The sequence below is a fragment of the Bufo bufo genome, chromosome 4 (assembly GCF_905171765.1).
Source record: "Bufo bufo chromosome 4, aBufBuf1.1, whole genome shotgun sequence".
Lineage (NCBI taxonomy): Eukaryota > Metazoa > Chordata > Amphibia > Anura > Bufonidae > Bufo > Bufo bufo.
The window spans coordinates 166,975,731-166,991,332 of record NC_053392.1 but is presented as its reverse complement, the minus strand read 5'-3'; the positions used below and the strand labels follow the sequence as shown (position 1 = coordinate 166,991,332).

Here is a 15,602-nt window from a genome sequence, read left to right as displayed (position 1 = left end):
CATGTTAAGTGCTGGTGTAGTATTTCGGAAGGATAACCAATCTTCCCATATTTTTTGAAATGTCGTGTGGGATCTTTTCTCCCAGGCTGACAGTTCCTCCATGTGGTAAATATGGTTGACCTTATTTAGCCACTGTGAAACGGTCGGAGGTGTTTTTTGATTCCAATATTGTGGTATAAGGGATTTTGCAGCAGCCATGAGGTAAAGGAAAAGTCTGCGTTTCCTAAAGGGAATGTTTTTCAGTCTGACATGTAGTAGGACTGAGAGGGGGGATGGGGTCTCGGGATAAGACCACATTTGTTTAGCCAGTTTAAGTATCTCAGTCCAGAAAGGCTGAATCACAGGGCAGTGCCACCACATGTGTAGGTATGTGCCTTTGGTTTGGGAGCACCTTCAACATATGTCTGTGCTGAGGCAGTGCATCTGATTGAGTCGAACTGGGGTGAGATACCACCTGGTTATTAGTTTGAAGGAGTTCTCCTGGAGACGTGTGCATCTAGTGATCCCAAGCGAGCTTAAGTAGATTTGTTTGGATTCTCTGTGAATGTACAGTAGATTCAAAGTCTCTGCTCCATTCTGTGATGTATGTCATATAATTAGGGTTTCTAATGGATTGGAGTATTTTGTAGACTTGTGACATGTCTTCTAATACAAGACATGGTAAATTAAATGGTGGCATTAAAAAATGCATCTTGTCCCGCCAAAAATAAGCCCTCATATAGCTATGTGAACGGAAAAATTAAAAGTTATGGCTTTTGGAACATGAAGAGTAGGGACGAGCTAATTGACTTCGGATGAAACATCCAAAGTCGATTCGCATAAAATTTCGTTTGAATACTGTACTGAGCGAGCGCTTCGCACAGTATTAGAATGTATTGACTCCGATGAGCCAAAGTTATGCTTCGTGAAGTCTAGCGAGACTACACATAATAACTTCATAAATTAATTTCTGTTGTAAAAAACTATTTCCCGAACTTGGGTTCGGTTCCAAGTGGTACCTTGGAAACGAACGAAGCGCTCCCTCCATAAAGTATTCAAACAAAGTTTTATTTCGAATCGACTTCGGATGTTTCATCCAAAGTCGATTCGCTCATCCCAAATGAGGAGGAAAATCAAAAATGAAAATAGGCCTGGTCTTTAAGGGGTTAAGATGGAAACTTGGGGGCACATTTATGAAGACAGACGATTTAGACGGCAGTATTAAATATGCCTGCACTGCTGGAGGAAGCGCCAAAGTGATATGGAGGTGCAGGCCTCTACACAAATTTGTTCTCAGGATGTGCAACAATCTAAAATCTATGCCAGCTCCCTTGCTGGTGTATTTTTAAGTAATTTTGTACACCAAAAACTGATGTACAAAATGATGAATGAGACGGCGTAAACTGGCGTAAATAAAGATAAATTTGTTGAGGCGGCTGGGCACACCCACTTCTGGCCCTTACCATGCCCTTTTTAAGGAAGGGCAGCGTAAAAGCTGAGAGATGTGCCAATTTTTTTTAAAGGCGCAGTTAAAAGACAGATACTTGGCAACTTTTTGACAAAACTTTTCAGACGCAAGGGAGATGTTAAATCTCCCCCCAAATGTTTCGCAAATGGCAGCCTTTACAAATGAGGACCAGAATTGATAGAGGGTCAAGTGCTCTTTGGCTCTACCGAAAACCAACTGGCTAAGAAACTCCTTTTGCTATGCTCTTTTGTGGGTGCAAACATTGGCAGGAACATTTCCCTAGCAACATCCACAAACTTAAGGGGCATCTGTGACTCTGACTTCTTACAACGGATTTGTCATCCCTTTGCTACATATAATAAATGCCTTTAATACCAAAGGATTATGTTGTTTTAACCTTAGGATTTGAAGTACAGAGGTTTTCAAGCAACTATCAGGCAAGACATACATAAATCCTCATATCTCTTCCATCTCCTTCATCAATAAGCACAGATTAGATCTGACTGTTGCTATTCACTGACAGCAGAGTGGTAAACATGGAATAATGAGTGTATGTGCTTACTCTGTGGTCAGTCATGATACTATCTAACCTGCAGCCACTTGCCTTGTTTGCAGCTTAGCTGAAGGCTGGGTGGAGATTTCTTTCTGTTCAGCTTGGTAAGAAAACAGTCCGACCGTGGCTCCTGTTTTACTTCTTCCTACCAAGTAGCAAGAGAGATGCCAGGCATGATCTGCTAATAAGAAGCCAAGAGCATATTTTCAGATTCACCGATTTACGTAAAATGAAAGTCTTTATAGCATTTGATGGTCTTTGCGAACCCTTTGACATTCCTCGGGGCCAAACTGTCAAGAAAGTCAAACAGATGCTAAAGGTAAGTTCATTGAGTGACAGGTGAGTTGTAGACATCTGTTCCCATGATGCAGTACTGCATGGTTGCTGCTGTAGCTGTGATGCTGTGCCATGAGGCTCAGTATGACAGCAGGGTTGCTGTTGGGCTGTTGGGTCTTGCCACCTGTGGGTACTATGTTGCTGTTGCCATGTGGTGCTGCGCCAAATTAGAGTAGGTCCCACTCGAAAGAGGCAATCTTGACGTGGTGAGGGAGCTTATGCACTTTAATGAAAATGTATACAAATGGCCTCATATACAGTTAGTGGACTATGGCGAAGCAATGTACATTGTGCTAAGAAGCAGCAGATCAAAGCACAGTGTGTGGATATGCAATCCATGCTTTTTCTCTCTATTAATTCTTTATTGTTTTCATGTACAGTGTAGATAATTATCCATTACGTCTGATCATCAGGGACTTGTTTTTAAAGGACAGCTGTAATGTAATCTGGAATTTCACAAGACCACAATCATAAGACTGATGGGAGAGAACAATAATAAATTCTTCTCATGTGAAGATTAAGTTAAAGTACATAGGACATTACAGCAATTTACATGTATGTGCAGATGTGTTTTTACAAGCAGTGGGTTTACTGTAAGTGCAGCTTAAAAACCCTGGTTCACATACCGATATATTTACTGGTATCCCTCAACTAGATCCTGCCATAATTGTATAGTGCATGGCTCTCATGCCTCGCAGCGCTGGGATCCTCTACGATAGTCCAGTTTCCTCCCATGCTATTAAGTCCAACTATGTATCAGTGTGTGTCTGAGACAGGGAAGCTATAGGATAATAAATAGCAATTGATATGAGTGATTACAGTATGTGTACAGTGCTGCAGTATAGGCTGGTAGAGGGACCTGCAAGTCTCCTTAGATGCCAGGATCCAGGTGTGACTTCAACCTCCGAAACTCCTAAATGATCTTCTATAAGCTATTTTACTTTATAGAAGGTCCAGCTATAGTATAACCCTAAATAGTGGATAATCTTTAATAGTATTCTTTTTGTCCATGCCTAACCTAGTCCACCAATTATATTGATTATCAGCCCATACATTTTAGGGTCAACTAGGAGTTGCCAGTGAGGTTCGAGGACGGGGGGTCTCCACCTTCAGGAGTCGCCCCTGGGCACAGGGCCTAGCTTTAGAAATATTATTAGGGTCATCTATCCCCCATTCGAATATTTTGGTGGACATGTTTATGCTTGGACAGATTAGGACTTATGTTTGTTGTATGAATACTATTAAAGATTATCCACTATTTAGGGTTATACTATAGCTGGACCTTCTATTCTTACCTTTAACCCATTATATTTAATTATATCCAATTAGGCTGGATATTTATTTTACTTTATATCAGTAACTTATGGAGGTCGCCACAAGATCTTTGTGTGTTCGGCAGTTGTTACTGCCTCCATGTTTTGGTGGGCTTGGCCCAAGTGTTACTAAATCTTTATGATCTGTTGAGATGACCTTCTCCAATTGTTCTAGGTTATGATGCGCTAGATCAAAAAATAAAAAAATACACTGTTTTGCAGGACTATTTTCACATCCAGCTGTCAGATGACAAGCAGGGGAGGAGGTTTTTGGAGCTTATATATGCAGGAGGGGTGCTAAGAGATGAGTGGGTCCTAACAGATGCTGGGATTACTCTTTGCTCCACCATTAAGTGCATTGTGAAGGTAAGAAGCAAACTATGATAGCAGAGAATATATTTTCTTACATGTGAACATGTTACACCCTTCTATCATTTATAATAGTGCTGTTGTTGGAGCTCTCTATTGGCGAGATGTTGTCTTTCCTGCAGGTCCATCCTTGTTTCCCCCGCCACATTGCGGATTTCTAGGAATTAAATATTGATGACCTATCCTAAGGAGAGGTCATCAATATCTAGTTAGCGGAGGTCTGACTCCTGTCATCCCCACCTATCAGCTGTTTTAATGCCGCAACTGCGGACAAGAAAAGGCATTTTTTATTATAGTGCCAGCGACGTGCGGTCCGCGGAATTCAGTGTCCGTGTTTTGCGGATCCGCAAAACACCTACGGACGTGTGAATGGACCCTTAAAGGGGTTGTCCCACAAAAAATATTCTACATTTTTCAAACCAGCACCTGGATCTGAATACTTTTGTAATTGCATGCAATTAAAAAGTTAGTATGGCCAGCGAGTTGTTCAATGCAATCTATCTGTATAGCGCCACCTGCTGTTTTCACTTTTTCTAATTTCTCTGTCCACCTCACTGAGCTGGACACACATGCTCAGTTCCATCCTTCAACTGCCACTAGGTGCAGCAGGCAGGACATGCCCCCTGAGCTGCCAGCTTGAAATAAAATCTATTTGGAACTATGAATGTGGAGATCTCTGGATCCATGTGAGGTACAGGGCTGGTTCTAGCTTTGTTAGAAAGAGGTTTCCATGTACTATATGATGTCTGATTTTAGATTTTTTAATTAATTATGAGATAACCCTTTTACTAAATATTTACAAGGAGAACGTTTGTCATCAGATTTTCTAGTTAACCTGAATTACTGCTATAGTACTCAAAAATATTGTACATTAGTGCCTATATGGTTATACCACTCACATAGAGAACAGTACCCCTTTGTGTATGCCTTTAAATGTCATATAGCTACAGCCACCACATGCCAGCACCCAACATTAACACATTATTGTATGAGTATATTCAGCATTTTTTCCATTGCCAGTGGCACATAATGTCCAGCCTTGTGACATGTAATACGTTCAGAATTTGGTGCATGTTAAATACAGAGTCAGTGGCCAGTCTATGGTGGTCCTTAGTCCATTAAAAGGAATGTGTCACCTAGAATATCTTCTGCCTATTAAAACCAGACCTATTCTTTTTTTTTTTATCAGCTTTTTTTTAATTGTAGATTTTGTTTTTATTCTATTTTTTGTATATTATTATGACATCAGTCATCTTACCTGAGCTGTTGTTAACAGCATTAAGAGATGTACTTTAAAGCAGCCCCATGGGCCATAGACACAACGAACAGGAGATAACGCATTGACTTCTATGGGAGAGCTTTCTAGCCTTGCTCTGTGACTTGTGTAGAGATCATTGTACAGGGAGGGAGCACATTTATAAGCTGTGACAATCATCTATTGTTAAAGGTAGATCCTGTGGTATGTTGAAGAAAAAGGTGCAAGATCCAGCTCCATATAACAAGTAGTAAGTAGTGGCATGAGTAAGGACCGGTATAACGTGGTCCGAAACGCGTAGACCGCTTACCTTGCATCTGTTTGTATTTTTATACTGCATGAAATAAAGGACTACTTGTTATATGGAGCTGGATCTTGCACCTTTTACTTCAGTCTATCCACAGCCGTGTCCAGGCTATACCCGTGCTCCTAACAAGTGAAGCAGGTGAGAGCTGCCTTTCTTCTAAGCTTTTGATCCTGTGGTATGTATACAGAGGTGGCATCTGTTACTGTAATCCTGCCATCATGATAATGAGATGACTGCTGAAAAGTCATCAATGCAGCACTCAAATCCTCAATATATTATTACGCCTTGTGTCAATTTAAAAATTTTTAAAAAATCACCAACAATTCTAAAAAATATATGTTTAACTTAAAAACTTGATTTAAACAATAGGTCGTTTTCTTATGAAACATTCACTTTTAAGGACATCTGTCAGCAGATTTGTAGCTATGAAACTGGCTGACATGTTGCATGTGCGCTTGGCAGCTGAAGGCATCTGTGTTGGTCCCATCTTCATATGTGCCTGCATTGCAGTGAAAAGGTGTTAGGCAGGCTTGTAAAAAATGCTGCAAAGTAAGAATGCTTTCAAAAATAGAAGTGTTACTAGTTTATTTTCATCAATTAACAAATTGCAAGGTGAATGAACTAAAGAGAAATCTGAATCAAATCAATATTTGGTGTGACCATCCTTTGCCTTCAAAATAGCATAATTTCTTCTAGGAACACTCACACACAGTTTTTGAAGGAACTCGGCAGGGAGGTTGTTCCAAACATCTTGGAGAACTAACCACAGATCATCTATGGATGTAGGCTTGCTCCAATCCATCAGTCTCTTCATGTAATCCCAGTCAGACAAGATGATGGTGAGATCAGAGCACTGTGGAGGCCATATCATCACTTTCAGGACGCCTTGTTCTTCTTTACGCTGAAGATAGTTCTTAATGACATTGGATGTGTGTTTGAGGTCATTGTCCTGTAGCATTCTAGACAGAGGAATGATTAGAGCAGATGCTAAATGTCCGAGCTAAGAGTAAAGCCAACTCAGGACTAGGTACCAACCAGAGCAAGGCAAGAAAAAGACCAGAGAAATCCTAAAAAGTATACCAGTGTCAAGAACGCGCAAGTAGAAAACCATGTGGAGATAAACTGTCTTAAAAAGACTTTATACACTCCATAATGTAAATTGTGTAATCAGGGATGAGCTGCCAATAATCTACAGAACTGAATACGGGAGGAATGACTGTAGTAGCAATTGTTCCTCCCACATTCAATTTGCTTTGGCCTGTGTAATCAGAGCAGTGCAAACAAGTGGTGATGGATGTGCTATCATTAATCGGTGCGCACACTGCCGGAACATTAGGCGGTGTAATATAGTCCTAAGTCTTTGCCATCAGTGTTTTATTTGGGTCGGTCTGAGTGAAGTTGATGATGCAGTTAAATAGTACAGTTGGAAAAAGACATATGTCCATCAAGTTCAACCAAGGAGAGCACAGCCTATCGCACTAGGCGGGCATCCAAAACACTGGAACCCAGTTCAAAAAATATCAGGCTTATTATTGGTCAATGGGATTCATTGGAATCTACCTGGAAACACATCCATCATACTGGGCAAGTTAAAGGGGTTATATCATGATTAATGTAGAACATGATAATCAGGCATCATATAGTACACAAAAATCTATTTCTACCTCCCTGCACCTCACATGGATCCAGAGATCTCCCCATTTATTGCTTTAATTGCTCTGCTAAATTTACATAAAGTTGGCAGCTTTTAGGGGTGGGTGTCCTTTCTGCTGCAGCTCTCTCTCTATCACAGCTCAGGAGGCCGATGAAGGATGGATCAGCGAGGTGGACAGAAAAAGAAGAAAAAGAACAAATGAGAGGTGTCGCTATTCAGATATATTTTATTTCATAACTCAGTGGCTATAGTAAATTTTAAATTACATGCAATTACAAAAGTATTCAGATCCAGGTGCTGGTTTGAAAACTCCATTATATTTTTCATGGGACAATCCCTTTACGAATTAATGGAGTGTCAACAGAGGCTAATTAGAGATCAGCCAGTTCCCCATCCGCAGACAATCTGAAATCTTAAATGAAATTCCTAGTATGTTATTTAATGAAGATGTAAATCTCTGTATGCTTGTGACAACAGTATTTCTAAGGCATTGCTGTCATTTAAGGAGGAAGAAAAGCCAGCTCTGTATGTATACAATGCGGTTACCAAAGAGAGAGTCCCAATAACAGGGAATAGTCATCTTCTTGCTGCAACGATCGCAAAGCTCAAGACTCTGTTGTCTCTGAAATGCGGATTTCCCGTCAGTGTTTTCTGTCTGAGGACATTAGAAGGAAAAGAAATGTATGACTGTAACACCCTGAGTGACTACCGTCTGGATCTAGGTATGCAACCTGCTACCTCCAAGAAAATATGTAATATCACGTGTTCTTGTGCAAAAGAACATATTGATTCATTTCTGCATTTTGCTTTGATCATCAAAAAAAAACAATGCATAAAAACATTGGGAAAGAACAGAGTTTAAACACTTTTTGCTCTAGATATTGATGACCTATCCTTAGAACAGGTCATGAATTTCAGATTGGTGAAAGTCCATCACCTGGCACCACCACCACCAATCAGCTGTTCTTACCAGCGGTGAATGGGAGCTGAGCTGCATTAACCACGGTGTCATTTTCGGCTAGGGTGGCCAGACAGTCCGGTTTTTAGACTTCTGGTCCTCCGTCCGGCGCAAGGCCAGGACGGACGGCCACAAGTCCTCCTTTTTTTGTGGTTAAGCTGACAGCCGGCGGCCTTCGGCTCAGATATGGTCACTTTAAGTATCCCCGACAGGAGGCAGGGCCTGGCAGCACGTCCAGATCACAGTGCGCTGTATTGTGACGTCACAACGTCATCAGCGCTGCAGCTGCTGCACGCAGCACCGGCCAATTCTGTTTTTTACAGGCAGAACAGAGGAGCACGGGGCGTGGAGAGACCGCAGGTGCAGCCACTGCCACACTTGCCCAGTCTCTATCTGCAGAGTCTCTACAGACTACAGTACAGTGTACACACAGTCACTCTCAGACACTGTACCGACTGTTAAAACCACCCTCGCCAGCCAGCCAGCAGCACTCTCAGGCACTCAGCTCAGCCAGCCGCCAGCCCACACTGAGCACAGCCTGCCTCCAGCCCACACTGAGCACAGCCTGCCTCCAGCCCACACTGAGCACAGCCTGCCTCCAGCCCACACTGAGCACAGCCTGCCTCCAGCCCACACTTAGCACAGCCTGCCTCCAGCCCACACTGAGCACAGCCTGCCTCCAGCCCACACTGAGCACAGCCTGCCTCCAGCCTACACTGAGCACAGCCTGCCTCCAGCCCACACTGAGCACAGCCTGCATCCAGCCCACACTGAGCACAGCCTGCCTCCAGCCCACACTGAGCACAGCCTGCCTCCAGCCCACACTGAGCAAAGCATGCTGGAATAACCTAGGCATCTTCTGTATATATTTATGTATGTACAGCTGGTATAACCTATACATCTTCTTGTATATAGTGATATGGAGCATGCTGGTATAACCTGGGCATCTTCTGTATATAATTATATATGTACAGCTGGTATACGTTTTATATCTTCTTGTATACAGATGAAACGTGAAAAATTTTAATATCATGCAAAGTTCATTTATTTCAGTAATGCAACTTAGGGTACTTTCACAATAGCGTTATTCTTTTCCGGCATTGAGTTCCGTCCTAAGGGCTCAATACCGGAAAAGAACTGATCAGTTTTATCCTAATGCATTCTGAATGGAGAGCAATCTGTTCAGGATGCATCAGGATGTCTTCAGTTCAGTCTTTTTGCCTTTTCAGGACGGAGATAATACTGCAGCATGCTGTGGTTTTATCTCCGTCCAAAATTCCGGAACACTTGCCACCATTTTTTCCCACTGAAATGCATTAATGCCAGATCCGGCCCCGAGTGTTCAGTTTTTGCTGTCTGCGCATGCTTAGACCGAAAAAAATGTGAAAAAAAATAAATGCCGGACTTGTTTTTCCAGATGACACCGGAGAGACGGAAATGGCATTTCAATGCATTTGTCAGACGGATCAGGATCCTGATCCGTCTGACAAATGCCATCAGTTTGCATACGTTTCGACGGATCTGGCAGGCAGTTCCGGCGACGGAACTGCCTGCCGGAATCCACTGCCGCAAGTGTGAAAGTACCTTTAAAAGGTGAAACTAATATATGAGATAGACTCATTATGGTGTTTGGAGTGTAATATGTATACAATGCTGGGGGTTGGAGTATAATACGTGTGTAATGCTCCCTGCCTGTGATCGGTCTCTGGTATTGTACACCGATATAAGGGTGTCCGGTGAAGGATACGCTGCGGCAGGTGGCGGTTGCAGGGCCTGGATCCCAGGGTGTGAAGCGGCTGCAGAGGAAGCCGGAGGGGGAGGAGGAGGCACGGCGGAGCTTGGCACAGCAGCGGGCCGGTGCTCAGGTGTGGCCGGTGCGCAAGTATGTCCAGTGAAGGATACGCTGCGGCAGGCAGCGGTTGCAGGGCCCGGATCCCGGGGTGTGAGGCAGCTGCAGAGGAAGCCGGAGGGGGAAGCACGGTGGAGCTGGGCACAGCAGCAGGCTGGCGCGCAGATGTGGCCGGCGCAGGCGGTGTGTGAAGCGCCATGTTCTGATTGGTCGCCGCGCATGCCCAGTGTAAATCTGCACACACAAAGACACAGCGCACACACACAGGGCTTTTATTATGTAGGATTATACTCCAACCCCCATCATTATACAAATATTACACTCCAACCCCCATCATTACACAAATATTACACTCCAACCTCCATCATTATACACATATTACACTCCAACCCCCATCATTATACACATATTACACTCCAATCCCCATCATTATACACATATTACACTCCAGCCCTCCAGCATTATACACATATTACACTCCAGCCCCTATCATCCATAATAATAAAAGCCCTGTGTGCGTGCTCCGTGTCCGTGCGTGTGTGCCGATAATTAAACTGTGCTGACCAATCATCACACGGCTCTCTACATGCAACTATGCTGCCCACACCAGCGCGCCGACCAATCATCACACAGCGAGGTCTCAGCTATCCTTTAACTGCGTGGCGCATCACGCAGCGCTCCAGACGCCGCCCACACCAGCGCGCCGCCCAATCACCGCCGCCCCACACGCAACCTCACTGCCGACACCAGCCGGGCGACCAATCATCACACGGCGAGGTCTCAGCCATTCTTTAACTGAGCATGCGTGGCACGCAGAGCAATCATCACACGGCGCTTCACACACCGCCCGCACAGCCCACACCTGCGCTCCGGCCAATCAACGCCACCGCTTGCCTGTTATGGTGTACTCTCCAGCCACAGACAGCAGCCGCTGCCAGCAGTCTCAGCCACCAGTCAGTGCCAGCCATCTTAGCCATCAGTCAGTGCCACCAGCCACAGCCACCAGTCAGTGCCAGCCATCCCCTTGCCATTTAATATAGACTGTTCCTAATGTTTATGCACTACTGTTTATGCCCGTTATTGTAACGGGCTTAATGTCTAGTTTATTATAATTTGGATGATTATGGCTTACAGCTTATGAAAACCCCAAAGTCAGGCGGTATGGATTAATTAGCTGACTAGAGTGTGACACTTTGAGCCTAGAATATTGAACCTTTTCACAAAATTCTAAATTTAAGTTGCATTACCGAAATAAATGAACTTTTGCACGATGTTCTAATTTTTTGAGTTTCACCTGTACAGTGATACAGAGCAGGCTGGTATAACCTAGGTATCTCCTGTATATAATTATATATGTACAGCTTGTATAAGTTATACATCTTCTTGTATATAGTGATATGGACCATGCTGGTATAACCTGGGTATCTCTTGTATATAATTATATATGTACAGCTGGAATAAGTTATACATCTTCTCGTATACAGTGATATGGAGCATGCTGGTATAACCTGGGTATTATTTATTTATTTATTATATGCACTTATATAGCGCTACTATATTCCGCAGCGCTTTACAGACATTAGCATCCAATCTCTTGTATATAATAATATATGTACAGCTGATATGTTATACATCTTCTTGTATATAGTGATATGGACCATGTTGGTATAACCTGGGTATCTACTGTATATAATGATATATGTACAGCTGGTATAAGTTATACATCTTCTTGTATATAGTCATATGGAGCATGCTGGTTGTGACGGATCGCCTGCCACCCCGACTGGGTGCCTCTGTCGAACGATGCTCCTAGTGCTCGCCAAGGACCATCAGCACCGCACTCGACATCATGCATCTTCCAGCCAGGTCTCCTGCCATACCAGGGTCTCGCGCTCCGACACCCACCCCTTCAGGGGCTGCTCTCCCAGTAGAGTCATTTGCAGCTCTAATCGCATCCGCAAACTCTGCTCTGTGGAGACTCTCAACCTGCCGACGCTGCACGTCTTCCAAGGCCGCCATACGCCTTTTCGGACTGCATACCTGTAATCTGGGTAATCCTCCTCTTCATCATGGAACGCTGTCCAAGAACTAGCTGATTCCATGCTGCTGTAGCCAGGGGCACTGTACGAGTACTAGCGTTGTCCTAATTATAAATCCACACATTACCGGTGTCTCTAAGGTGCTGCTCCTCGCACTAGGAAGCAATACCACCGCTGCCACCAATGAGACGGATCGCCTGCCACCCCGACTGAGTGCCACCCCGACTCTTCCCGGTACGATGTCCTCCATTTCGGGTTGTGATGTCCTCCTTTTTGGGGTTCTGCAAGTGGCCACCCTATTTCTGGCGGCTGGTTAGAGCAGCCGGTTGCTGGGTGTCCTACAGAAAGGACATCAATATCTAGAGCCTGAACAATCTTTCATTATTATTTTTTTTGCATGTATTATATATTTTGTCAATGTATGATACGTGTTGAAAACTCCATAGGCTTTCTCATTATTCAAATATCCAAAAGTTATTGTGCCTTGTGCAGGGCCGGCTCCAGGTTCATGTGGGTCCTTGGGCGATAAAGCCTCAGTGGGCCACCTTGTGGCATTTTGCACAACACACGAGGCAATAAAACTGCATGTATTGTATATAGTGCCAAATACAAGAGACAGTACACACTACAGAGAGGATATATGGGAATAATTTCTTATGCCTGCCTCTTATTATTGATTACCACAGGACTGTACTGTTAGAGAGTATGGCAGAGAACTACAAGGCTTAGCATGTCCAGCCTGTGTCATTACTGATTACCAGAGGATAGTGCTGATGGATAGTATAGCTAAGAAGTTCTCTTCTATACTATCCATCAGTACTCTGCTCTGGTAATCAATAATGATAGGCTGTACATGCTGAGCTTTGTAGTTCTCTGCTCTTATGCTCCCTCCTAGTATAGTCCTGTGGTAATCAATAATGACATGCTGAGCCTTGTAGTTCTCTGCTCTTATATTCCTTCCCAGTACTGTCCTTTGGTAATCAGTAATGACAGACTGGATATGCTGAGCCTTGTAGTTCGCTGCTCTTATACTCCTTCCCAGTACTGTCCTCTGGTGATCAGTAATGACAGACTGGACATGCTGAGCATTGTAGTTCTCTGAGAGAACTACAAGGCTCAGCACGTCCAGCCTCAGCAGCCTGTCATTATTGATCACTAGAGGACAGTACTGGGAAGGAGTATAAGGGCAGAGAAATAGGCTCAGCAATAGCATGTCAGTGCAACTAAGGCTCAGCAAAGAGAGAACTACAAGTCTGTGTCTGAAATTATAGCTGGGCCGCACACCTGTGAAAGCAATATCTCCGCAACTTATGCATGGCCATGCAGAGAAGCTTAACTGAAGAAGCCTGATATCCAGGACAGAGAGCTGATTATTTATCAACTACCGCTCTTCATTGCCCGGAGACAGACTACCTTTGAAATCTCGTGAGATCCGAGACCAGCAATCCACAGTAGCCAGGACTAAGACGCCGACAGAGTCCCACGCTGCTCACCTTGTGCCCATCTCCCGCTCACCTCCCGCTCACGTCCGTAGAGACACCGACGAGCCACACCAACGGAGGTAGGACAATTCCATCTGTGAAACCTATGGGACGGGTATGTCATTTTGACCGAGCAAGGTGACTGTATATTATATATCACTTGTAACCAAGGACATTGGGTTACGCCTACTCACAGGAGTAGGAGCTGCAGGGTTCAGCTGTTCTAATATTGGACACCAATAACACCGGATTCACCCTTATAACCCGCAGCACCACATATTTCCTGCGTACCCTTGATATTGTAGTGTTACAATCCAGATACACGCCATTGTTATGTGGTCTACATAAGGGACAGATACCATTATTAGCCTGAATTGTGGTTATATTATTTAGGAATTTTATTGCCATTTTAATTTAGTTTTTATATGCCAATTGTAGATTCAAGGTATATGTTCACGTGTTATACCATTGTGATTTAATTAAATTTTATATTGCTATCTATCTGGTCCAAGTGTTGAGTGCTCGCCCTACACCTTGATTTCTTTTTGCTACATACCACTAGAGGAGGGGTGATCCTCTATACTAGGCTAGTAGCACCTTTAATCCAGAACCCCGTCTGGAGTGAGCCACCTTTTTTGAGTATTCAGACTGTGTCTGAAACCAGTTAGTTACCCACACTTCCTTCCCTCACAGCCCAGCTCCATGCCACACACAGTTAAGCCCCGCCCCCTCATGTGATCGGTCACCTGATTATAATAAAACTCCTGGTCTCTTCGGCTGCTATGCTGTCTTCTGCTGATAAGCCCCGCCTCCGCCCTGCTGTGATCTGTCCTCCTCCTCAGTATGTAATCTTCCTGTGCAATAGAGCCGGGGCGTGGTACGGTTACACGGACGTCAAATTATGCAGTGGGTCAGGATATGGGTATAATAGTCTATGGTTTTGTTTGTGACGCCAATTGCAGCATGCGCAGGGTACAGTCATAGGGCCCTTTAAGGTGTTGTAACTCACGTACCATATTAGGAATGCCAGAGTGGCATAATGTCTCTGTATGATAATGGCAATAGTGTCAACGGTGTCTCCTACCTTGGTACGGCTAGAATCCTGGATCCTGGCTCACTTGCAATAAAATGAGTGTTGCTAGTAGGAGTAATTGAGGGTTTTGCAGCAATAATTGAGATCCAGACTTGGATTAAAGTTCAAACTTGTCTTTACTTGAGGCAGCAGTAATCCATGTGAGATACAGCAATAGTCTGAAGTCCCAGCAGGTATTGGCAATGTGTGGCAGGAATCTATATCTTCTGCTTCTATCATGTGCCTGGAGCTCTCTGCAGGATAAGTCGTCTGCTTATGGCCTGTGATGTGGCAGGAATTAATATCTACTGCGCTATCTGTCTTCTGCTGTATTGGGGACTGACTAGCTGAGGAGGAATTTAGCTTCTCCTGGTCTCTGGACGTTACTCACAGTTGTGCTCACAGGGTATGGTTCTTCCTGGAATACTGGAGGTGGCTGCTTGCTTTCTACCAGCTGAGGCTGAAGAGCTCAGACTGGGAATGATGATCTTTTATCTCAGCCGAGACAAGATTCTGGTTTGGGATCACTAGAACTGGGAGCTCCTACCCAATATTCCAAGCAATATGAAACAAAGGACCGGCACTTCACTGATGAACAAATCTGTGGCTTTATTGAAGCATGGAGGAAACAGCGCTGATGCGACACGTGTTTCGGATCAGGTGTGACGAAACACGTGTCGCATCAGCGCTGTTTCCTCCATGCTTCAATAAAGCCACAGATTTGTTCATCAGTGAAGTGACGGTCCTTTGTTTCATATTGTGAGTGGGCTTTCATACCCTGGACACGGGCACCATGACTCTGCCAGAGGAGTGCCGACCGTCTTCAATTTTTGTCTTCTCCAAGCAGGGGTGGCTGGCACACTAACAGAACTTCCTTCCCCACCCATGAGGCAGGATGTGGGAACATTCCACACCTCCTCACAGAGGGGGAGCTAAACTGGAATAAACTATTCCAGTCTAGAAACACTA

At 44.1% G+C, this 15,602-nt stretch overlaps 1 protein-coding gene across 1 annotated transcript in view; it reads left to right on the top strand.

Annotated features, from left to right (window-relative positions):
* The first annotated feature begins 2,195 nt into the window (after positions 1-2,195).
* The window catches only part of ANKUB1 (ankyrin repeat and ubiquitin domain containing 1), a 36,708-nt gene continuing 23,301 nt past the window's right edge, over positions 2,196-15,602 (top strand). The window contains exons 1-3 of the mRNA XM_040431046.1: positions 2,196-2,319; positions 3,872-4,015; positions 7,740-7,956. Of these exons, the coding sequence (XP_040286980.1) occupies positions 2,230-2,319; positions 3,872-4,015; positions 7,740-7,956 (451 nt within the window). The 5' untranslated portion in view covers positions 2,196-2,229. The remainder of the gene's footprint in view (positions 2,320-3,871; positions 4,016-7,739; positions 7,957-15,602) is intronic.